The sequence below is a fragment of the Phycomyces blakesleeanus genome (assembly GCF_001638985.1).
Source record: "Phycomyces blakesleeanus NRRL 1555(-) unplaced genomic scaffold PHYBLscaffold_9, whole genome shotgun sequence".
NCBI classification, from domain to species: Eukaryota; Fungi; Mucoromycota; class Mucoromycetes; order Mucorales; family Phycomycetaceae; genus Phycomyces; species Phycomyces blakesleeanus.
This window is the reverse complement of record NW_017265142.1, coordinates 1,012,905-1,038,377: the sequence shown is the minus strand read 5'-3', so window position 1 is coordinate 1,038,377 and position 25,473 is coordinate 1,012,905. Positions and strand designations below refer to the sequence as shown.

Here is a 25,473-nt window from a genome sequence, read left to right as displayed (position 1 = left end):
TTATATTATTCTATTTTTATTTTTTATGTTAATCCAAAAAAAGAAAAAGAATCTTTGTAGATGTATATAATACTATTCTTTGTGAGCTTAGTGTGGTGATCACATCTGATTAAAAATCTATTTAAAGGTAGCACATGTACTCTCTTTACTTTACTCTACTCTACTCTTTTTGGTGATGAGACTCTATCTTTTATATTATATTGTATGTCTGTGGGTACATGCATATCAATGTTTTTGATTTATTGTTTGTTTGTTTGTTTGTTTGTTTGGTGATGTGCTGTGATGGTTCGAGTGTTTACAATACTGATATATATATATATAAAAAATAGAGAGAGAAAAGAAGTGGCATAAACTGGTTGATAACAAAAATAAAATGAAAGAAACATACAGAGAATTTTTTTTTTAAAGGTAAGATAAGGTAAGGAAAGGTAGCGAATGAATTTTGCTGTTGTTTGGTTAAAAGAGAGGTGCAATAAAAGAAATAATAAAGAAGTATAAAAGTATCAAAGGAAAGGTAAGGCAAATAAATAAAAAAAAAAAAAAAGGTACAAAAAAGAAAAAGATACAAGTAAACTGATAACTGGTAAAAGCCTACAGGTCACAGATACAAAATACAAAATACAAAATAAAAAATACAAAATACAAAATACAAATGCAGGTACAACAAGGTGCAACAAGGTACAACAAGGTAGCAAATACAAATGCACTCTACACACACAAAAAAGATCTTTGTGGAGTGTAGATATAAAAGAAGCCATACTTAGGCCATTGGCATCTGTTCATACAGCTGAGTGATGAACCGGTTAGTCAATGAAATGGTATTGTCGCGGTGGGCAGAATGGTTATTAGAGGTAGACGTAGTATTGGCATTCACAAGTTTGATTACCTTTTTTTTAAAAAAATAAATAAATAAATAAAATTTCAAATCTTTTTTTTTTTTTTTAAAAAAAAATATATATATTATACCGGGCATTTAAAAAAAAAAAAAAAAACTTACTTCGGTCCGTGCCATCGATTGCAACCGTGCGCGCGTCTTTTCGTGTCGCGCTCTTTGGTTCTGGAGCTCGGTGGGGCTACTCTGAGACTGCTTGTCTTGGCTCCAGTCCAACCATGTTTGATATGCCGCTGCCATTGCCAATATCTTGTCACTATATAACAAAACAAAAAACAAAAAAGATTAGTTTATTTACTCTAAATCTATTTTAGATTATAATCAAATCAGCAAGTTAAATATATATAAAAAAAAAGAAAGAATTTGCTAGTCCAAATTTCTGTATTTTTTTTTTTAATTTTGTACCTTGAGGGTACTCCGTTGCCATGGTAAACTGCCTGGTGATTTTCTCGGTAGGTCTCGAGAGGTAATCCGGTAGCCGAGCTTTGGGAGCCTCGCTTTGAGGGACTGAGTCCACAGGCAAACTCCATCGATCCGTTTAGTTCCTGGGACATGATCTGGGATGAAGAGGACGATGTCGAGGGCGAAAGGTCGCCGATGGTGGGTGACCCGAATGCAGAAACAGAGTTTGATTGGAAACCGGTTGGTGATGATAGGGATACTGGTGAGAATGACGAGGACAGTGATCCTGACGACGGTCTGCTGTATTGAAGAATGTCGGCTGGTGAGACAAGCTCCCATCGCTGGGTGTCGTTATCGATGGTCTTGTAAGGAAACAGGATAAGCTTCGTGTCGCCATTCACTACATGGGTCTGGATATCAAACACCCAGTCGTTGCTATGGAAAGAGTACAAAAGGCATCCCTCCAGTCGTTTTCCAAATGGGCAGTCGTCGTGTTGAACACCCCACTGTTGTTGGCTGATGTATTCGTCAGACTTTTTTGGGTAGAGACAGATCTCGGTATCTTCGATCAAACGAAGGCGACCTTAAAAAAAATAAGATTTGTTTTTAATAATAATAATAAAAAATAGGTTAGTCTCATTTTTGGTTTTTTGATTGATTGTCTGACTGTACCTTTACGAATGCTCATTACCATTCCGTTAGATTTGTTGACAAGCATTCGGTCTTTCCAGCACCAGAGTTCGCTGTCGTCATATTTTGGTGGTTCGACACGGATTTCGGACCTAGTGGTCTCTACGTCGTTTGCTGCGATGATTGGCCCAGCAGAGGCTACGTTGCCATTAGAGACTGTCCTGATGTAGAACCAGTCTCCGTCGAGTTTTGTAAGGGTGGGAACCATTGATTACAAAGGAGTATTGAAAAAAATAAATATAAATAATAATCAAAGAATCGGTTTATTTTAATTTTAATTTTAATTTTATTATTTATTTTATGTAAAGATGTATAGAAGTTTGTATGTATATAAAAAATTATATTTATTTATTAATCAATCAATTGAAATCAAATAAATAATATTGTACGTCTTTTTCTTTGTTTTTTTTTATTGTTTTTTAATGGCAGGATTTCTTCAAGTAAAGAAGTAAAGAAGAAGTAAAGAAGATGGGTTAAGAGAGGGGGTAAGGAAGTTGAAATGAATTTCATCTCTTTGGGTTTTATAGCTATTTTTTTCTTTTCTTTTTTTTTTTTTTTTATGATTTTGGGTTCACTTTCCGATAGTCTGTCGCGCTTTTCTCTTCTCTGATTTATATATATATATATATATTATTTAAAGTTTATACTCTACACTAACCGCACCTCATTCCCTCTTATTTTTTATATATATATATTATCGGTAGATCCCAAAGACTGGGCCCTGGATCCTCAAGGTAAATCTGACAAGGTTTAGAATATTTTATTATATATACATTTATACAGATACATATTTACATATATGTATATATGTGTATATTCTATAGATACATTTTATTTTATTTTATTTTATTTTATTTTATTGTGAATAAATTTTATAATTTATATATATATAATATTCGTCAAATTAGCATTTGTCTTACAGTGTTGCCTGGGACCCACCGCCTTGTTCTATATTCTATTTTACCATTTTATATTTTAGGACTCGGCCGAAGCACTCGCATCATCAAGTAAAAATAACTCGCTCTTCCCCCCAAGATAATATATACGTAGCATATTATATAAAAATGTCAAAAAATATATATATATATTATTAAATTTGTATATTTTTGTACATATTTAATTTACTGGTATTTATTTTTTGGTCAAAATAAAATAAAATAAAGGGCGGTTGTCAATATTCAAATCATTCACTAAGCTCATCACACTCTATATAGGAAAATTAGAAAGGTTCTAAGCCATGGTTTGGGATCCAACATAAAGCAAAGCAAAGAAATGCTTCTATAAACTCATCTAGACTGTTGGGCTTTTTCGTTTGTAGCCAATACAATGCAATACAAAACAATGTCTTGTCTACATGGTCAAGTGATCCTGGGATTTCCTCTCTGCTCTTGATTTTTTCCTAACCTATTTATCACAGCTTATTTCTTCCCAAAATCAGACCTTGTACCCTGTAAATTGTACACTTTAAAGTTGAAACACCAGTAAGAAGGTTTCCTATGCTATACATTCTTTATTTATTTATGATTTATACGCACACACAAAAAACAAACAAACAAGCAAACAGACTTGTTTTATTATATATATATATATATATATATATATATATACACATTTTCATTATAGCCAATCAATTCTCTCTTTTTTCTTCTTCTTTTGTTCAACTCCACATTTCTCCCTTTCTCTCTCTCTCTCTTTTCTACTCCTCTTTACCCTTCTATCTCTTTGGTCAAAAGAATGGATTTCATTCACAAACCTAAACCACGCACTGTTCGCATCGGATGCTACTCAGCATTTTGGGGTGACTCTCCCGCTGCTGCCCGTCAACTTGTTCAACATGAGGGCTCCTCTCTAAACTACCTTGTTGCAGACTATCTGGCAGGTAACATTCTCTATCTCTCACTAAACCTATTTATTATATAAAATATATATATATATATATATAAGCATATCTTGGACACAAAGTCATCCCACTTTCTATACCTTATTATCTATATAAATAACAATTTCTCTTTTTTTTTATCTTGACAGAGATCACTGTGGGTATTCTAGCATCACGTAGAAAACGCCGTCTGGCCACGAATTACAATAAGAATAATACTCCTCCACCACCACAACCAAAAGCCACAGACTACATCGCAGAGTTCATCGACCTGGTTTTACATCCTATCCTCCCCGATTTAGCAAAAAATCGAACAAAGGTTGTGACCAATGCTGGCGGCCTAGACCCCATTCAGTGCAAACACGCCATCGAAGCCCTCTTGGTCAAACTCAATCTCCACACTACCCTGACTGTAGCTGCAGTCATTGGTGATGATGTTCTTCAGCACACCAATCATATCAACAATCCTTCTTCACGTCCTGACTATAGTCGTGATCCTAATAATCGTCGCAATAGTAGCAAAAGTAGTAATCGAGGACATGATCATAAAGATCATCCATTAACACTACCACCAGCACCAGTCTGTCTTGGGTCTATACCTAACCTGCAACCCTTTTCAACCATCTCATCCACAAACCACACTTTAGACGCCGACCGTATGCCAGCTCCAGAAGAACCGATCGTGTCACTAAACGCATACTTGGGCGCCAGGGCCATCGCAAGTGCTCTGGATGCCGGGGCTGACATTGTCGTCACCGGCCGCGTCGTCGATTCTGCTCTGGTGGTCGGACCACTGATCCACGAATACGGCTGGAACGACGACCAGGATCCAGAATACTACGACAGACTTGCCATGGCTTCTCTGGCAGGCCACATTATCGAGTGCGGCTGCCACGCCACGGGCGGGAACTTTACCGACTGGAGACTGGCGGCGCAGTCTGCGTTTGGCGGGTACGCCAACATGGGATACCCCATTGTCGAGTTTGACCAGACCGGAACCTACTTTGTGGTCACAAAGCCTCTCCAGACCGGAGGCCTCGTCACTCCTGCCACGGTGGCCGAACAGATTCTCTACGAGATCCTTGATCCTGCACTCTATCTCTTGCCCGACGTTATCCTGGACATGCGCCAGGTCACGGTGTCGCAGGTCAGGCCGGACCGAGTGCTTGTCAAGGGGGCCAAGGGAAGCCGGCCCACTCCATGGCTCAAGTGCTCGGGTATCTTTGTCGACGGCTGGAAAATCAGTGCCGAGCTGGTCGTGGCCGGCCATGAGGCCAGCCAAAAGGCACTCGCGGTCGGCCAGGCCATCCAGCAAAGATCCCAAGCTCTGTTTAAACAATTGGGTCTAGCTGACTTTCGAGACCTTAACATCGAAGCACTCGGAAGTGAGCATCTTTTTGGGTAAGCAAAATTAGAAAAATTAGCATTAATATTAGCATTAGCATTAGAATTAGTGCTATTACTAGTACCAGTACTAGTAGCTTGTCGGTAGATTTATTTATTTGTTGTTCTTGTTCTTGTCATTGTCTTTTTTTTTTTTTCTTTTTTTTTTGTACAAAAAAAATTTATTATTAGAGCCAATAAGACTACAAATCCAAGCAGAGAAATCATACTGAGATTGACAGCCCACCATGACAATCCCAAGGCACTTGAAGTATTTGCCATGGAAATAAGCCCAGTAAGTTATCTATATAGACATCTTAATAATATAATATAATATATAATTTACATGTCATTTTTTTTGTGTGTGTATAAAAATAAAATAAAATAAAATAAAAATTTAAAGGCGGCTACTTGTATGGCCCCTGGTATTACTGGTGCGGCTGGAAGTCGACCAAAGTCTGTTCCGAACCTCGTGCACTTTCCTTGTCTGATTCCAAAAACTTCTATCGAGACCAGTTTCGTGGTCGGCAAAAAATCTACTTCTACTGCTGATACGGTTGCCATTCAACAATCGGCAGCAGCAGTGGTAGTGCCCTGGGGTGCTTGGGATGAAACCCAATCATTTGCAACTCCACTTGTGGTACCTGTCATTCCAGAACCATCTACCATTTCAGAGACCATGGTTAAAGTAAAGCTGATTGATGTAGCCTATGGGCGGAGTGGAGATAAAGGAGACGTGTGCAATATCGGTAAGAGGAATGATTTGGAAAATTAATAATAGTGGATGAGATGTATAATTATTACTTGTTGTAGGTATCATTGCAAGGGATCCAAAATACTTGCCTTTCATCAAACGTTCGGTGACAGAAGAAGTAATAAGAGAGTATATGAAACATCTTTGTAAAGGATCTGTCACCCGATTTGAGCTACCCGGACTCAATGCATTAAACTTTGTACTCACCAAAGCTCTAGGTAAGCAAAGAATTAAAATTCACACACACCTATATAGTGTTTTATACATTTATTTATAATGAATTTTTTTTATTTTATTTTTTTTATTCATAAAGGTGGTGGTGGCCTTTGCTCTCTCTCTATTGATCGCCAAGGCAAGACTTATGCTCAGTTGGTTCTTTCTGGCCTTGACGTAGAATTACCCCTTTCAATGGTGATTGTACCAAATGAATCCAGATTGTAAACCAACAGTATCGTAACTCATTTTATTTTTTTTGGAAATAAAAAATGGGATCCTCCAATGAAATGTCTTTATTTTTACTCCGAAATTTCCAAATATGGTAGTAGCGAGTTGATTAAACTGAAAGTCGAGTTGAGAATACTATTGATTCTGTTGGAACTTTCTAGTATTATCAACTCGCGAGTTGAAATTACTGGTTTGCCCACAGTTTGATTAACTTTTAAAATTAAATTTTTCTTTTTCTTTCAAAAACTTATTTATTATGTCGCCCTTGCCTACTAATATCACTGCTTTTAAGAGACGCTTTGTTAACGAGCGTGATTCGGAAGAACTAGAGCATTTAATTGAGCAACAAGAAGCTGAGATTTCTAGCGGAATTCAAGTATAAACAAAACAGACAATAGATTATATGCAAAAAAAATGCACACCAATATTAACAATATATCTTTATAGCCTACTAGTATTGCTGCAATTTCTGAAGAGGTGCCTAAGAAAGCTCGTAGGGGTCGACCATCGAAAAGGATTATGCTGGTTGAAAATTCAACAGCTGAATCGTCCAGTTCAGCCAATTTGTCTACTTCTGTTGGCTCAAATGCCTTTGTTGCTCTTCAAAGTAGCTCGTCAATCAATGTGTCTGAGTTTGAGCTTGCACTTAAGGCTTTGCCAATGAAAGTACGTGCCAGCACTGCCGCAATTTACAGAATGCCCTTAGAACATTGGAAGGTATGTCTCAACTCAATAGAATAAGAATCTATATTGTATTGATTGTATTCATTTTTTAATGTTGCTTAAATTGAAGGACTTTTGCGAAAAAAAACCGACACAGATATCCTGTTGATTTTCAGTATCCATACACTGTTGGGCCCACTGAATTTGTTATTGCTTTCTTCAAAGAATTTGTTTTCAAGCGAACGTATATGAAAAGTGTTTCAGTAGAGACTGATGTTAGAACACAAATTGGCTTAAGAACAGAAGATAACGAAGAAAGACAATTGACTTTGCTCCAAAGTAATACAAAATTGCATGAAATACATAAAAAAAAATCCGTCAATTATACTTAATCATCAACCCATTTTTATAGTTGCTGAGAATGCTCCTTCTAACAAGAACGGTAGCAAGAAAGTTATCGAAGTTCCTTTAGGTATTGAATCTGTCAATCAATACAAGAAAGTCTTGATGTTCTTGCACGAATTCCAGTCCGAGCGCCGAGAAGTTGGATGGCCGTCTCCCAAGAAGACTAAAGAAGTGATCGAGTTGATCAAGAAGTATGAACACGACCTTGTTTACGACCAAGTACAAACAAACGTAGATAGAGCAGCCCATTGTGTGATTCGGGACTCTTATAAGTCTGGCGAACTTATAAGAATCCTGAAGAGCCTTTGGACTTCTGACAGCGAATCAGGCTTGCGCGAGATGTTTTCTATCTCTTCCCGCCACCATATGCTACTTAGGGATCAGGATTTGAGAAATTTAAACTTTGCGGATTGCTTTTGCACGATCATTCCAAAGAAACAGCACAAAGGAATGCAACAGGCTCTTGCTTTGGTTTTTAGTCTAGACAAGGGCAAGACTCTGAAGGAAGGAGAAGTCAAATTTGCATGTGCCATGCGCCATGAAAACGTATTCAGATGTCCTTTTGGTGCATTTGCCTTTTTTATGTTCAGTTTGCTTCAAGTAGGTTGGCCAGCTAAAAAAAGGGACTTTTTTAAAATAATTTCTAACTTTCTTGATAAAGATTATAGACCAGTGGTGACTTCTTGAACGAAGACAGATGGCAGAACTGGAAGGTATTGCGTGGACGTACCAGCCCTGAGAAGAGTTTAACTGGCGCTTCTCAATGGAAAACTGCAAAAAAGGCACTTGCAGATGAAGAGATATACACCACACGAGTAACGCACGGTGGCCGTCATGCTGGGTCAATGGAAGCTGAGGGCTTAGGGATACCTTTTGATCTGATCAAGCGAGGAGGAGGATGGAAGGATCGACTTGGTCGTTTGGAGACCCATTACTTGGGTAAACTCCCATCTCCTTTTGCCAGAGGTATGGCTGGCTTTTGGGAAAAGCCTTTCTCACTAGCAAGAAATGGCGTGTCACCGCCAATGGAATTACAAAAGATGGTATTTCCTTGGATCGAAGACTATTTCGGTGTCGGTAATGCAGAGTGGGTAGCTGTCTGTGAGAAGGAGATGAATGAAGTCGATGAGAACGAGGATGAGGATGAAAACATCATAAATTTGGAGATAGATGAAGAAGCAGATTCCGTAGAATTCGTGGAGGAAGATGGAAGATTGCAGTCGAAAGAAAAAAAGAGAAAAGGAAAGCAAAGAGCAACTCAAAGCAGTATCAATACAGCAAAGCGCGGATTTTTACGACTCTTGATACGATGCAGAAGAATAATCTTACAAGATGCAGTCGTTTACTTGTACTTGAACAAAGAAAACAAGCACATCAACACAAGAAACCTTCCGTTCTCAAGTAACAGCTTCAGAATGTTCCAAGAGGATATTGTAGCTGCCATTACCAGCCCTTCCATTGGTAGACTAGAAGAGTATGAAAGCCTTGTTCCTAACATTGTCGGTACGAACAAAGAGGTAGCCAACAGAGTGACAGAAGTAAATCATCGGATCATACGATTGCAGCAACAACAAGACAGCCGATTTGAGAAAAATGAAAACTCTTTCAACAACTTCATTGAACAAAGTAACCAGCAGAATTGGCTTCTGATGAACACGACACAGCAACTGGCTAAGGACATAAAAATCCTCATGATCCAGCAACAGTGTTTAAATTCACAAATGCAATTACTCATGGCTACCAACAATGCTTCTCAAAGCGTAAATACCAACGCCAGCTTGTCTCAACTGCCTATCTTTCCTGTTCTTTCTACTACTCATTCAACGTCGCCTTTTCCTTTCTCTACCTCTGCTCCTTTTACTCCTCCACCTACTCAGCAACCAATTGCTATAAGTGCCGCCCCACCTTCACTCAATTCAAATAGACACCCCATTGTTTTGTCGAAGCCCAAAGCCAAGAAAAAGGCTAGATGGGTTAGCTACGAGCCTAGCAATTAAAAATACTCTTTTTTAAAAGCCGTGATATATACACTACCATATATCTGTTACTATTCTTTATCATATTATCTATTCACCTTATTCTTTATCAGCTACAATACATTTTAATAAAAAATTAAATGTATATATTTACACAATTATGCATTTCGTATGAGTCATTTTAAAAGATGTTGAAGTAAGAAAGACAATATAAAATAAATAGAGTTGATGAATAAAGTATCATATAAACCATGTAGTAGTATAAGGTAAACATACTTTACCTCTGGCGTCTGATATGACACTCAAGATTCGCATTTTAAGAAGACTTTCATGGGTAAAAAACCCGATTTTTTTTTCCAGTATGAGATTTCAGTATCGACATATTTTTCTCCTAAAAAGGAAAAACTGCTATTTTAAGTAATTTTTCAACTGCCTGGGCCTATAGATCAGAGAATTTTTTCATTGGCTGTCCATATTAGGATCAGTTTAGTTTTTATACCATTACAGTTTATTACTTAATAATATACATATATATATACCAACCCTTGTATTATAAAATTCACCATTATTATTATTATTGTTGTTGTTTGCCATTTATTGGATATTATTCTTCAGTGCGTGTAATATAATATCATAAGGATATACCTTGTATGTCATCCCCCCTCCTCCTCCTTCTCCCACGCTCACATACATACATACAAACACACGTACGCGCAATTTTGTAATAACCTGTTTCATCTATACTCTCCTTGCACCCCTTACTTCCCTTTGAGCCCCTTTCACAAAACAAATGCGTAACAGACCGATACACACACAAGGCTTGGATGCATTAACCGAACCACAGCTCGTAGTATAACACAAAATGAAATTAAGCAAAAAAGAAAAAGAAAAAAAAAGGTGTATGCCAAAATTCCTTATTTCCAATGATATTATTTGCTGTTGCTGCTACTGCTGCTACTGGATGTTGTTCTTATGGTAAGTGTCGTCGTTATCGTCGTTATGGTTTGGTAGGTTTGGTGGCAATGGTAATGGTAATGGTAGTGGTCTATCTCTTTTTTTTTCTCTTCTTCTTCTTCTTCTTTCTTCTTATTTGTTGAAATTAATTTACACGGTGGGTTCAGCTGAGAATGCCTTTGCTGCTTCCTTTGCCCAAGGCTTAGGTCCCTCAGGAACAAGTTTGGCCTAAGTGAGAACAGCACGGATAAATAAATAAAAAAAAATAAGACGTGTTATTTCTTTATCATTTTTCATTATTCATATCAACTTGGATTGTGCATATATATATACACGCAATTCACAGTTCTCATTGTAATTATAATTATAATTATCTCTTTTTTTTGCTTTTTAGTACCTTGACCAACAACTTTTCTACAATTTCAGAGGGCTGGGCACCGACAGTCAACCAGTACTTTGTACGTTCAAAGTCAAGGTTGATAAGTTTGTTGCCGGTATCGTCTGGCAAAGGGTTGTAGGTGCCAATTTTCTCGAGGGGCTTGGCATTACGTGCCGAGCGCGAGTTGGCAACTACGATGTGGTAGTAAGGAAGGTTGCGGCGACCATGACGAGCAAGACGAATGCGGACGACCATGTTGGAGCTTTTGTTTTTTTGTATTTTTTTTGTTTTACAAAAGAACTTGTTTATCCTCCTTTCTTTGGCCCTTGGACTCCGTTTCAATCCTTCCTCTTTGGAAAGGGTTAACTAAGCCATTTACAAGATTCCCTGTCACGATTAAAATGAAATAAAATGAGAGAAGATGAAACGAAATGAAATATAATTAATATTAGATAGTTAGATACATGCATACATACATATATAAAAAGAAGCAAAGGAAAAAAAAATATTGTTAATGATCATACTTTGTAAATATAGAGAAACTGATATTAATTGACACAAATAGGTATAAAAGTAATTGTTTAATAAGCTTTATTGATTTAGTTTGGGGGTTTTTTTTATGTGTGTGTGCATAAAAAATGATTAAAGGAACTACTTGAAACAAAACAAAACAAAAAAAAAATAACTGTAGTGTAAAGTAGTTAAGAGTTTAATGTAAATTGCTTGCACCATGTCTGTACCACATTTGAAAGGTTAATAGAGCGAGGAGACCAACCAGAGTAAAATATATGACGAGAGTTCTGTACACAAGTAGTATTATAAGTCTCTTTGTTTGTAGGCTGTGGTTGTGTTCACTTTGGACACTTTGATATTTCTTACCGGCAGAGTTATTATAGAGCATTCGTCTTTCTCAATGTCCGTTCTGGACACTACAAAACACACATATAACATTAATATATAAATAAATAAAAAGAAGAAAGTGAAGAAGAGCGGGAAGACTCACCAGAATCGTATTCTTGTTTGAAGTTTTGACAAACGGAGGTGTTAACAAGTGTATCGCGCCCACAGTTCACAATCAGAAATTTTGCTAGATTGTTAGCTTCCTTGGCTGATTTGATGACTTCAATTGGGTTATGCTCCGTGGCAAACTCTGGGCTGGGTACTTTTACACCCAAAGTGTTGTTCATGAACCTGCTTGCAAGGTTGGAATTGCTCTGAAGATCCAGTACACCATTAAGGCAGATTACACCCTTGACTGAAGTATCAAGGCTCTCAAATCCTATATATATATATATATATATTTTACAAACAAGCAATACATTAATAAAGTTTATTGTTAGACACATTAAGCTCAGAATTTTATATATTAATAATAAATAAAATCAGAGAACAGAAAGAAGGATATAAAAGAAAGGGTTTACCTGGTTGATATCTTGGATCATTTGCTGTTAATGCAACCAAGGCTGCTAGATGGACACCAGTAGAGTCGCCTATATATATATATATATATTAAATATAATAATAATGACCATTGCCATATACAGCATGATTAGATGTATTGAAGTTAGAAAAGCAAAGGTTTTACCTTGGATTATAATCGAGTTTTGGTCACCACCAAATAAATGAATTGATTCTTTTATCCATCGAATGGCACGCTTGACATCTTGTAACTGATGAGAATAGGTTGCCTTTGAAGAAGTTCGATAGCCAACATTCACAACGACCTAGATACATAAAATCCAAAGCAAGGAAAATATATATATTGTGTTTGTTTCATTAATTGATTGTTTTGGATATATTGATAGAATAGAATAAAGAGAAAACACTTGCCCAGTTGTTGTGTACAACAAGATCCTTTTCATGTGGAAGGAAGAGATCCTTTGTTTCATGCTGCCAGCCAATACCATGCAAGCTGATCTAAAGAATAGATAGATTGATGATTTGTTAATGATTCCGCCCCAATAAATATGCCCATATTCAATTCAATTTATCTTACCAGAACAGGATAAAGTTCAATTCTCTTTTCTCGGCGAGTATAGATATCCAACACCATCTTGCTGGCCTCTTTAAAGTCCTGAGATATGTTAAAGGCTTCCCTCAACTCTTCATTGGTAGCATAGGTAACTGAAATAATTTTTTTTTAAAAAAAAGGGTTCACAAGAAAAGGTTAATCTTATTGGTTCAAATAGAGCCTTATTTGATATACAATTCTACTTACTTGAAGGATAAACCATAGTGTCTGATGATGTCCACAAGGGATTTATAAGTTTGTTCATGTAGTTGGCACTAGAAAAGAAATAAATAATTTAATGTGGCATCAGCTTGTGTTTACTTTATCCCTAACATTAACCCCTCTTTCACCCCCTTTTCTCTCTTTCTCTTCTTCTCTCCTTCTCCTTTATTTACTTATTTTACAATTGTTATCAAACTAGACACCCACACCCACACACACGTGTAAATGATTAATTCTATCTCAAGCACACACCCCCTTTTTCTTCTTCTCTTTTCAGGGCTTAAACCCAATACAACCAAGTCAAGCCAAACAGTATTCCTTGTCTGTTTTTGTTTGGATGTGATTATTACCTTGTGAAGGCCAGGTAAGGGTTGATATTTTTACCAACTAATTTCCCGATCTCACCATGCGCAACAGCTTCCTCCACAAACCCTTCATAGAACAAGAACATGAGCCCAAGGATGGTTCCACAATCGAATAGTTGGATTAACCAAAGGATATTCAGAGCTGTCAATTTGTATAATATTAATATTAAAAATTAAAATATATATTCATCAATAGGCATTACTGCTACCATTAGCCATCTATTCTTTCTTAGGAAGCTTACAAAACCCAAGGTATCGAATTGAGAGCAATACTGCAGTTTTGAGTGTCATCAGATGTAAGGAATACTCTGTTATTAATGAACTAATGATCTCGACCGATAAGCCATATTTCATGAGAGGAGAATTGGTCCCAAACAGTGCTTGGCATGATTGCTTGCTCATGGCTAGACCGGTGAAGATGGCCAATAATCCAACAGAGAGAGCATAGGAAAATGTGACGGAAACCAAAAATATGGCTCCAATCATGACAATTGAATAAAGGGTATGAAAAAAAAAGAGAGAGAAAGAGAAAAGCAATTCCCTTTTTTTTAAATTTTTTTTTAAGTAGCCAATATATATATATATATATGTGTGAGATATTTGTTACGTACTAAAAAAGATATATTGGTGAATAATAGCCACACAATACAGAACAGAAGGACAGTATAGTACATTATAGTAGAGCACAGCAATAACCAAACAGCAATATTATCAAATGCAGTCAAGATATTAACAATACGACATGTCTACTGACATTTTAGGCTTCTGAGCCACCCCTGACACTATGCACATACAAGAAATATATAGAAAATACATAATATGCGGGCGGGTGTGTGTTTGGCTTGATTTACTTTTACTTTTACTTTTACTACAAAAATTAATTGATATCTCTTTGTCAAGATATACATATATAAATAATAATAGTAATAAAAAGAAAGGATATATTCCTTGTCTAAGCAAATACATTGGATCTACATGTAATCCGTGTTATCTCTGTCAATAAATGAATGTCTAGAAGATAGACAGAAGAAAAGATCGTCTCCATACATAGTAATTCTAATCGTCTATTTAGAGGATAAAGATGTGTTTATACAGATCTGTGTCTGTATGTTTATCTTCTGCAGCTAAAATAAATGTAAAGATTGGTTACTCTTATTTGTCTACCTTTTAATACTTTCTTACTCACTTGGACTGTATGCCTTTCTTGGAATTGACCTAGTAATTTAATAATTGGTTTCTTTATATATCTATATATCTATATGCAAAGAAGAAGAAGAAGAAGGGCAGAATTGAAACAATAATAATAAAGAGACATGTTTGTTCGAGTTGAAAGACAGAAATGGCTTAAACTCATTTAGTAATTGAATGAGATGTATACAATTCTTTATGAATGATCATTAGATAGTCAGTGTGTAGATAGAACACAAACGGAAATAAAAAAGGGGTATGTTTCAAAGTAATTCCAATAGAAATACATCAGTAACACTCGTCCACTAGAAAAGTTTATTGTCAATGGTATACAGATCTATATTTGATAATCTATAGTCAATTTCACTCTTTATATAGCCAATCCGTCCAAATAGCTTTACGTATATAGTAATAGTAATAATAATAATGAACCATAAAAAATATTGAAACTGTTGATGATGTCTTTTTCTATTGATTAGTTTGAAACATACCCCTATCGTTTCAATTTGATCTTTTTATTTATTTATTTATCTATGCACTGATTATCTAATCATCTATATGTATGTGCTTTGTTAAAAAAAAAGATCAAATATCAATTTTTGGTCAACTTTTTCTCAAAACAGTGTGATACCATTTATCTCAATTTATTTAAAATAATCATAATCATAATAATTGATATTAATATATATATATATATATAAAAACACACGCACCTATTATTTAGCCGATATCGATGTTTTCTAGTCAGTTAATGGCTTGTGCTGCAGATAGATAGACTGTGATATCAATTTGAATCTTAAAAGCAACAATGGCTTCAATTGATTAAAGCTTACTGTTTTTCTTTCTGCTTATATATTTATTTACTTGTTCTACTTATTTAGGGTAAGAAATTATTTTGGTTATTTTGGTTGGGATAATCCCATTAGTCTGATAGTTTGATTGTTTATTTTTGTAAATATTTAGGTTGGTTTTCATAAGGAAAATAGTGTAGGAATTACAGTTTATTGTGTTACATTTATTTGATGAAAAAAAAAACAAACAATTTTCCATGGCAAAAATGCATTAAAAAAGATCCAAAATCACAATTTGGTATCATTATTGTTATTATTTTTTCTGTTGCTGTATATTAATATGGCTCACAAGCTTTAGCTTTTTAATTCAATTGGTTAAATATTGTCAATTACCATTATCAATGTCAAAACAGACAAGAGAAATAAAATAAAACAAAAAAAAAACATAAGTTTTAACTCGTGTGAGTAAGAAAGTCCAATTTGTAGCCAATCTTTTTTTTCCCCAATACTTTTATACCTTGGACTCTCCTTACCATTATTAAACCCTCATTTTGGCTTTACTTGGCTGTTGCTCAAGAAAACAGGATTCTTGAGATAAAGCCATAGCCAGCAGCTATAGATATCTACAATGTAAAGGTATTAAGCTAAATTAAAAGTACTTTAACCAATTCAATTCAATTCAATTCAATTCAATATTATATTATATTTAATTTTTACATATGGTCTGTGTCACTATTATATTTATTTTTATATTTATTTATTTATTATATAAAAGGGAAGGAGCTAAGGTCAGAAAGGAAAAACTCATCTTAGTTGATAATCACAAGCAAATATGTGTCAGAATAGGCAGCTCTCTGTGGCGAGTGCAGCTGACAAAGATGTAAAGAAAGAAATCGCAGTAAATTGCCAAGAGGGGTACACTCGCACGAGCCATTGAAAGAATATTTAAATACAAAGGTTGTTAAACATATTCAGTACTACGTCACGAAATAGCAGAAATATATAGACTTATATATATATATATAATAGGTAATAAAAAGAAGGTGAGACATGAACATGCATTGGCATGTGTTTAGTTATACACAATTGTAATATAAATTCAAAATACATATATATTTTATATTGTATTATATAATATTTAATAAATTGTAATTCTTTTTTTTTTTTTTTTGCTTTAATTCACTCACTTCAAAATAATAATAATATATATATATTGACCCGCGCTACTTTTCATTCTTCTTCTTTTTTTTCTACTTATTCACTCATTTACCTTTTGTAAATAAATACATAAATAAAATAAAAAAGCAGCCTCTTACAAGAAGAACGTCACTCACAACCAACCGCTCCAAAGAAAAGAAAAGAAAACCACCTTTTAAAGACTATACATACACAAACTGAAATGGAAAATCCAGTACTCCTTAGCTCTACAGTGAGCCCAACTCTTGACGAGAAACCACCGGTTGTTCTTGAAAATAAACCAGCAGTGACAACAAAACCAACAACAAAAACAACAATAGAAGAAACCTTTAACGAAAAGGTTGAACTGGCCAAACAAAACCTCAAAGACTCTAAACCGACCCAGAACTCCAACCACCAGCACATTCACTGGGCACCTCTTGGTGTACCTCTCGAACGACGACTACAGATGCTCACAATGATCATCTGGAATCTTATGATTCCAATCTGTCTGGGAATCTTTATCTATGCCGCGTGCTTTCCTACTCTCTGGCCACTCCTCATTGCCTATGTGACATTCATTTATCTTGACAAAGTTCCCGAGAGAGGCGGCAGAAGATTTGCCTGGATGAGAAACCTTGGCTTCTGGCGTTATTTCACCGGTTATTTCCCTGCCAAACTGGTCAAAGTAAGTTTCTCTTGGCATCTTTAGAGTGAGACAGACAGACAGACGGAGAAACAACGGAGAGACAATGAGAAGGAAAAAAAAAAGAAAGAGAAGCTCGTGTAATACACAGATTTATATGCCTAATTATATATATAAAAAAAAGAGAGACTTGTTTCGTTTCCATGGATACTTATTATTTAAATTTCATGTCATTTTTCATTTTTCATTGGTAGGAACATGAATTGGACCCAAGCAAGAACTACGTTTTTGGTTACCATCCTCACGGCATTATCTCCATGGGTGCTCTTTCAAACTTCGCCACCGAGGCTACAGGATTCAGCAAGACCTTCCCTGGAATTGTGCCTAGTCTTCTTACCCTGAGCTCCAACTTCCGTATCCCAATCTACCGTGACATTATCATGGGTCTTGGTATTGCATCCGTGTCCCGTAAATCGTGTGAATACATCTTATCTTCGGGTGCTGGCCGCTCAATTGTGATTGTGATTGGTGGTGCGGCTGAATCATTGGCAGCTCGGCCTGGAATCAACGACCTTGTCTTGAAACGCCGTCTTGGGTTTGTCCGAATTGCCATTAAGCAGCAGGCTCGTCTGGTTCCTGTCTTTTCGTTTGGTGAGAATGACCTCTATGACCAGCTAGACAACGCAAAGGGTTCTCCCGTCTGGAAATTCCAAAAGAAAATGCAGGCCCTGCTCGGCTTTACCTTGCCCTTATTCCATGCTCGTGGCGTCTTTAATTGTAAGTTTGTGTAATTTTTTTTTTTCAAAAAAAAAAGTAAATTGGCTAACGTGCGTTTGCACAACGTTATCTGACTCTCAATCTACATGTACATATTTTATATAAAATATTTATTTATTTGTTTATTTTATAATAATTATAATTATAATAGATGACACTGGTCTGATGCCATTCAGACATCCTATAGTTACAGTTGGTAAGTTTATTAAAGATGATATAAAATAGAGCGAAACAAAGGCATATCCAAAGATATTATGTGGAATGTATTCATAGTTGAACCAATAATAACAATTCATATATATATTTTAGTTGGAAAGCCTATTGATGTACCTAAGCTTGAAGAAGGCCAGATTGAACCTACCCAGGAACAATTGGAGGCAGTCCAGAAAGAGTATATTGATGAACTGTTGGAAATCTACAACAAGTACAAGGACGTCTATGCAAAGGACCGTAAGAGAGATCTTTGTCTAATTGATTAACCAAAACAACAATAGCCACAATAGCAACAATAGCAACAATAGCAACAACAAAGAAAGAAAGTATTTCTCGCTCTTTTTTTTTCCCATCCTCCCTTTCTTTATTATTATTATCTTCTCAATTCCAACCTCACTTCCCACTGGCTTTGGCCCTCCATTTTGCATATCATTTTTTAAATAAAGCATTTTCGAGCATGCTCAGTTTATATATATCAAATCCTATTTATTTTTCTGCTGTCAATTCGAAGATCAATTCTTCTTTTGTTGGTTGCATGGCTGCATGGCTGTCCGTATATCTTTGTGTGTCAGCTTGCATTATTACCATTTTGGATTGACAATTCAACACGCCACAGAATCTTGCCTTTTATTTATTTTAGTGTGTATATTATTAATATTTTTACATTTCATTAAAACCTCATGTCTTGTGTGATTTCTATTTTCAACACACCACACCTATATCTGATGCTTGTCTTATCATCTAGAGCTTGAAGCACAAAAAACGTTGTAGTCAAAGAAACAAAGGAAGAAAACCAAAATAAATAAATAAATAAATAGAAGAGTGCACAATTACCGTTACTAATGAATTATATGCCTACACCCACCCCCTTTTATATGTTTTACATACTCAAAGTACCCCCACAAATGCACAAGATAAGAATTGAAATTGATATATATATATATTTTAAAGGTAGAAAAAAAAAACAAGAGAAATTTTTTTAAAAGAAAAATATATAGGAAAACAAACACACAAAAAGAAATAGAGTGAAGCAAATGAGCTAAGTAGAGAGATGGGGATATGGATATGGGTACGAATAAGGGATACAGATATAGAGATAGGTTTTGTTGCAGAAAAGTAAAAGAAAAAGAAGAAGAATAATAGTAATAATGTAATATAATAGAAGAAGTATATTTTTTCTCTTTCCTTTTCATTTCATTTCATTTCCTTCCTTCCTTCCTTGTTTGTTTGTTTGTTTGTTTGTTTGTTTGTTACTTGTTGACTGTGGTAATTCTTGGCAAAGGAGTAGAGAAAAAAATATAACTTCATTTTCCACCAATTACCTCCGTTCTTTAACAAAGAACACGAGCCACACAAAGGCAAATACAATTAATGACATGAACATCACACCAAGCTTAATAACATCGGGCCAGTAATTCTTTGCGTTGAAGCCAAATGTAGACAAGATTGTTGCACCAGGAACCTATATTGTATATAAACATTATTCTCTTGTCAGTAAAAAATAATAATAATATTTATGACCAACAATCAACTGTTTTATATATATATATATATAATGATTTTACTTACATCAATATTAAGACCATATCGTTCTTCAATAAGTTGAAGATAGAGCATCTCATTAACCAAAAGAGCTTCTAGTCCATAGTTAAAGAACGACAAATGCTTTAACCACCCGAAATAAGGTGACATGGAATCTAATGTTTTTTTTTTGTTTTTTTTTAAGAAAAAAATAATTAATATTAGTTATTAATCAAAATACACGCAGAAACAAGTAAACTTTTATGTATATATATATTCTTACCTTTGTTTAGTAATAGACCAGCAAACAGCATAGAGAACAACATAACCATGCAACTCAACAGATTTGCCATTGACCCATTCTTAAACACAATGCCAATGACAAGACAGGCCGCAGCCGCCGTGAGGTTAAACAGGACCAGGACAAGAAGGAACTTGAAGAAATTAGCAGTGCCTTCCACAAGTCCGACCATGTAGTATGAGATCAAGCCCATCATAAGAGGAGGCACAACTCGGAGGGGAATGATGTCAAACAAGACCTTTGACAAAAAGTATGTCCCGGGCGAGTAGTAACCATTCGCTCTCTCACGCACAAACAGGATCCGTTCGCTCGAAAACACCTGGAGTGATGTAAGGCACATGAATCCCAAAAGAGCCTCGTAGAAAAAGAAGAGCCCCATACGGTTTTGGAAACCAGCAATTGTATTGGACACTCTGTAAAACAAACCACCACAAATCACTTTTGTTTTTTTTTTAAAAAAAATAAAAAAAATAAAAGTAAATATACTATCCTTTGGTACCTCGTATCACAAACACTTTTATAGATTTGAAAAACTTACAGGCAAGTGCAACAGAAATAGCATAGTGAGCAAACATCAACATCGGATTACGATAGAGATTCTTAAAGGTTCGGTCGGCCAGAATGCGGAACTGGGTCAACCAGCCGGGTCGTTCGTGGGTAATGATTGGTTTGGGCACATAGACAACACCTTGCTCAATGCTCTCGGGTGTGCTGCTGGACGCTGCTGCAAGAGATCGTTCGATTTCGTCGTTTGTGGATGCTGCGATCTGACTGGATTTGTAGGTATCCACCAGGCGTCTGAGGTGAGGCGTGAGTCCGTCCTGGTCGACCTGACTTCCGTCATCAACCACTACATCCAAGCCGGCCGGGATCTGTTGTCTCTGCTTCCTGATCCGCTCCTGTCTCTGGCGCTCCTGTCTGGCACTCATTTCAGAAGCCCACTGCTCACTCGTGTTCTCCAGCTCGTCGGCCAGAGAAGGAGATCCGGGGGCGTAAGGGGTCGGGATGGGATTCAAGAGAGAGTCGGACTGAATCGGTCTATTGGAATCTGTCTGTGGCTGCCCAGGAGATTGAGCCGGGTCAATTGACTGCATCGTCAGATCAATAAGATAATCTGCAATGTTGAAGCCAGGAGGACATGCGTATCCGATGCTCTTGAAGTACATCTGGGCGTGCATCTGGGGACCAGAATAGAGAATGCGACCTTTGGCAAGCAGAACCAATTGATCGAACAAGGTGACGATATTCGAGCGAGGCTGGTGGATGGTAAAGATGATCGTGCGGTTGTAGTCTCTGGCCAGAGTTACAAGCGACTCGACCACATTGTAGGCATTGTAGGCATCAAGACCACTGGTGGGCTCGTCGAGGAACAGGATGGACGGCGATGTGACCAGCTCACAGGCAATTGCGACTCTGCGTCTCTCACCTCCACTGATGGACCGATCGCCGGTCTGTCCGATCTTTGAATCCTTGATGCCATCTATTCCTAGCTCTTGCATCACCTCGCCAACTCTGAACTTCTTTGCTGCCTCACTCATCGAGCGCGGTAATCTCAAGAGGGCCGAGTAAAGAATGGTCTCGTAGACTGTGAGGGTTGGGATCATGGTGTCTTCTTGATCGACATAGCCAATGTGTTTTTTGTACTCTGAGCGGGACATCCGATGTCCGTTGAGATAAATGTCGCCAGATACAGTGCCGGTCTTGGTGCGGTTGGCCAGGATATCCAACAGGGTTGTCTTTCCGGCACCTGAGGGGCCCATGATAGCCATGACCTCACCCGGCCGAGCAATTCCGGAGGCGTCCTTGAGAATCTCCTTTTTGTTGACAGTGTAGGACAAGTTCTCGAAGATCAGACTGGTTGGTGTGTGGTCTGACATCAGTTTGCCAGCCTCATCATCCGGCAATAGAATGAATCCCCCTGAATTGGATGATCGCTTGGCAAAATAGCTGACGACAGCACCCACAATGAGCAAGAACACAGTGACACCGGCAATACCTGACACAATCATCAACCAGTTGATCGGGCGTTGTGGCCGCTACATTGTTATTGTAAAGTTAAATGTTTTTTTTTTCTTTAAAAAAAAAAGTACAAATTTGAGTGCAATATACCTCAAATCCAGGCACTTGTGTGTAGTGAAGACATTCACCAGAACTACAGGACAAAAAGATCGAATCATCACCAAATACAGCCGAGATCAAGTCGTCCATGGCAGGTTCTGATGAAGATATGATTTTAGATTGATAAATATAAATATAAATATAAATATATTTCTTATGGCAATGAGTATGAACAAAAATTGAACTAATATAAGTAACATGGCTTACCAGAGAATGCACAGTCTGATCCAGTGCAGGTGAAGCTTGCTGGACCGACAATTTCGTCTCTAAGTAGTTCAGTAAGATCTACATATAAAGAAAAAAAAATGATGTCAAGATATCATACAGCCATTAATACCAAAAAGAGAAAGAAAATAAAAAAGAAAGTTTGGGCGTCTTTGGTGTAGTGCAAATTTGTATATATATATAAAGAAGAAGAAGTAAAAAACTCTTACCGATCGAGCCATCTTTTCCACACAGCATCTCGTCCTTGATACATCGGCAGTCAATAGTCTCACACGTGTATTTTGTTGTGTTTTTATCATATCCATGTTCTTTTTGTTATGTTTGAAACAATTCCAATAGTAGCAATAGACGATAATGTATTTTAGTCAATCGTTTTCCTTTATTATCCTCACTCTCCTTCCCATTCCATTCTGCGCCACACACACATATATATAATCTAATGTACCTTGTTCAAATGCACATGTATTCAAGTGACAATAAAATGACTCGACTTGGTCAACCCAGACTGGAAAAATAAAAGGGTTAGCATCAATTACGTATAACAGTATAGCATTCGTTATTTCTTTTCTTTAGCAGACTTGCATTGAAAGTCACAGGTTTCGTCTGGTTTGTTGCAGGAAAATGTTACTTGTGGGATCTGGGTCTTTAGCTGATCCAGGATTTTGCGATCTTAATTATGTAAGATAATTATGACACATATAAAAAAAACAGGAAGTGAGTTTCAAAAGGATCTCGTTCTGACTACCCCCATATTGTACACTTCGTACGTATTTTTTTGACTTGACTTTTCTATGTCTATATATCCATCTGTCTGTCTGTCTATCTATCTGACTTGTCTGTCTTTCTTAAGATAACAATAATAATCTCCGAATCCCGCTCGCTTACTGGTCACATTGCACATCTGATGGTTCTCCACAACCGTCAGACCTCCTCGATAGCAGGTTCCCTGACCTGTTGGGACCATGGCATTGCACACGTTATCGGTCTTACAAACTAAACAGATTCCCAAAAAAAGGAATAAAGAGAAAAAAGAAATGTCGTCAAGAAATGAATGATGCACACAAAATAACGCAGGTGTAAGAAGAAAAAGAAAAAAAAAAAAAGAAATACAGAGAGGCTGTTCAGAACATACCGTTGCAGTTTATACCCTCCCAGCCTTCAGGACATTCACACTCGTCACCAAATCTAGGACTTCTATTACGACCGTCAGATAATGCACCACACACTTGAATAAAGAACGATATACAGAGAGCGAGAAAAAGAAAAGAAAGATGTCAGAGAATTTAGATAGACTGTCCTGTGTATGTATAGAATGCTTACAGGGTTGATGACAGTCGTCACCACCAAAGCCAGAGGGACAGTCGCATTTTCCGTTGTAGTCACTACAGTTTGCAAAGTGAAGACACTCGAATCCAGGAAGAAGACAGTTGAAGCACGGTGGACAGTCGTCTGTTTTGATTCCAAAAGATGGGTTGTAGGATACTGGGGTGTAGGAGAGAGATAGGTTTGTCGAAGGTTCTGCTTTCACTGTACTGGCCAGAAGGACAGTTCCACCGAGCAGACAAAGGATTCTTTTCCTCATGTCAAGGTGTATATTTGTACAAAGAGTGTATATATGCTTATGGCTATTCTTTAGTAGTAAAGAAGAAGAGTTTCTGACTTTCTGGTTGGCCTTATTTTATATATGTATATATATATGTCTTTTTTCTTTTTTTTTTTTGGTTCTTCTTAGAAGGCCAAAAAAGAGAGTTGAAATGCAGACAGCTTTGGCTCTGAGGTTTGATCGTTGTGAAAAAGTCACGTAATCGTGTGACGCAAGACAGGTTGGATTGGATATCCGCCCATCAGGATGCAAGAACGACACTGTGTCCAAGAGAGTGGAGTGTATAGTGTGCAGTGTACAATAGTGTACAGTATATAAGAGACAAGTTGATTAACCTGACTTTTTAGTGAGTATATATGTATGTCGAATAGTCAAATAAACAGCATCCCAAAAACAAACCAAAAAAAAAAAAAAAAAAAGGCTGTCACTACTATATATATATATATATAAAAATAATATTTATTCATTTTGTGACATAATAAAAACTAGACAAGACAAGACAAGATAAAGCAAGACAAAGCAAGACAGGACAATACCAATTTAATGTTTGTGATTACCAGTACTTAGTGCCCAATTGTATACCAATGATAATGCTTCTTAAAATTCCAACAGCTATACGTTGTGATTTCTACTACTGTCACTCGTGCTACTTTTCTTTTTCTTTTGATACTTCTAATGATACTTCTTCTAATGATACTTCCTTATTATGTACTTTTTGTATTTCTTGTATATCTTTTTTTTTTTTTTCTGTTTTTTTTCTTTCTTTCTTTCTTTCTTCAATACCTAGGTGCGGAAATTGAATTGAAGATACTTTTTACCGAAGGTTCATTTCCATTCGTCTCTCCGCAAAGCTCTTTTCTTACTGTATTGGAAAATCATGTCTTTCCTTTTTGTTGCTCTCTTGTAATCTCTTTTCTTTCTCTCTCTCTCTCTCTTTCTTTCTTCCTCTTTAATATATATTTATATATATATATATATACATTAATAAATTCATATATACATTAATACACTCATTCATTCATTCATTCATTAATACACACACACATATATATATATATACATATACATATATAGATAAAAAAAATATCTTCAAAATATAGGTATTTTATTTTCTAATTTTTTTTTTTTCATTTCGATAATAATAATAGTATTATTTTACATCTTGAAATTTCCCTTTTTATTTGCATAGATCACAAATTGTATCTCACTTTTTTTTCCCTTTACAAAATATATATATATATATATAATTACTTATTTTATATATTTTTATATATATTCTGTAAATTTCCTCTCTCTCTCTCTCTCTCTCTCTCTCTCTTTCTTTAATTCTTCTTGCTCTTTCTTGGTTTACTCCTTATAGACCACCAACTACACATTTATAATATTATCCAATGGTAAGTAAATCATTCTAGTAAATAATCTTATTATATACACTATTATATTACAATTTTCTTTTTCTTTTTTTTTTAAAAATCACAATCATAATCATAATCAT

The 25,473-nt window shown here is 36.1% G+C and overlaps 6 protein-coding genes across 6 annotated transcripts; 2 read left to right on the top strand and 4 right to left on the bottom strand.

Annotated features, from left to right (window-relative positions):
* Nucleotides 1–210: 210 nt before the first annotated feature.
* On the bottom strand, nt 211–2,456 carry PHYBLDRAFT_186790 (carbohydrate-binding module family 13 protein). Its single transcript, XM_018439284.1, has 4 exons — nt 1,967–2,456; nt 1,298–1,877; nt 998–1,148; nt 211–886 (listed from the first exon to the last, which is right to left on the bottom strand). The coding sequence occupies exons 1-4, from the start codon at nt 2,190–2,192 to the stop codon at nt 761–763; spliced, it is 1,083 nt and encodes a 360-aa protein (XP_018292461.1). The 5' UTR covers nt 2,193–2,456; the 3' UTR covers nt 211–760.
* A 1,220-nt stretch (nt 2,457–3,676) lies between these two features.
* Nucleotides 3,677–6,508, top strand: PHYBLDRAFT_78856 (hypothetical protein). The gene is made up of 6 exons (XM_018443394.1): nt 3,677–3,863; nt 4,013–5,264; nt 5,439–5,541; nt 5,650–5,995; nt 6,060–6,218; nt 6,314–6,508. The coding sequence occupies exons 1-6, from the start codon at nt 3,719–3,721 to the stop codon at nt 6,439–6,441; spliced, it is 2,133 nt and encodes a 710-aa protein (XP_018292460.1). The 5' UTR covers nt 3,677–3,718; the 3' UTR covers nt 6,442–6,508.
* Nucleotides 6,509–10,306: 3,798 nt separating this feature from the next.
* On the bottom strand, nt 10,307–11,131 carry PHYBLDRAFT_40143 (hypothetical protein). The gene is made up of 2 exons (XM_018440140.1): nt 10,840–11,131; nt 10,307–10,670 (listed from the first exon to the last, which is right to left on the bottom strand). The coding sequence occupies exons 1-2, from the start codon at nt 11,074–11,076 to the stop codon at nt 10,593–10,595; spliced, it is 315 nt and encodes a 104-aa protein (XP_018292459.1). The 5' UTR covers nt 11,077–11,131; the 3' UTR covers nt 10,307–10,592.
* Nucleotides 11,132–11,522: 391 nt separating this feature from the next.
* Nucleotides 11,523–13,905, bottom strand: PHYBLDRAFT_144872 (hypothetical protein; the record flags this gene model as incomplete). Its single annotated transcript, XM_018431314.1, has 10 exons — nt 11,523–11,621; nt 11,701–11,750; nt 11,825–12,100; nt 12,243–12,311; nt 12,407–12,545; nt 12,667–12,738; nt 12,818–12,945; nt 13,040–13,107; nt 13,405–13,561; nt 13,662–13,905. The coding sequence occupies 10 exons, from the start codon at nt 13,903–13,905 to the stop codon at nt 11,523–11,525; spliced, it is 1,302 nt and encodes a 433-aa protein (XP_018292458.1).
* A 2,763-nt stretch (nt 13,906–16,668) lies between these two features.
* Nucleotides 16,669–18,687, top strand: PHYBLDRAFT_181213 (hypothetical protein). Its single transcript, XM_018438433.1, has 4 exons — nt 16,669–17,262; nt 17,475–17,997; nt 18,149–18,193; nt 18,307–18,687. Exons 1-4 carry the CDS (start codon nt 16,798–16,800, stop codon nt 18,474–18,476), a joined length of 1,203 nt encoding a protein of 400 aa, XP_018292457.1. The 5' UTR covers nt 16,669–16,797; the 3' UTR covers nt 18,477–18,687.
* A 446-nt stretch (nt 18,688–19,133) lies between these two features.
* Nucleotides 19,134–24,104, bottom strand: PHYBLDRAFT_177460 (hypothetical protein). Its single transcript, XM_018437889.1, has 12 exons — nt 23,696–24,104; nt 23,508–23,600; nt 23,261–23,368; nt 22,958–23,044; nt 22,821–22,880; nt 22,585–22,683; nt 22,358–22,435; nt 22,142–22,248; nt 20,571–22,068; nt 20,015–20,470; nt 19,780–19,907; nt 19,134–19,672 (listed from the first exon to the last, which is right to left on the bottom strand). The coding sequence occupies exons 1-12, from the start codon at nt 23,955–23,957 to the stop codon at nt 19,529–19,531; spliced, it is 3,120 nt and encodes a 1,039-aa protein (XP_018292456.1). The 5' UTR covers nt 23,958–24,104; the 3' UTR covers nt 19,134–19,528.
* Between the last annotated feature and the right edge of the window lie 1,369 nt (nt 24,105–25,473).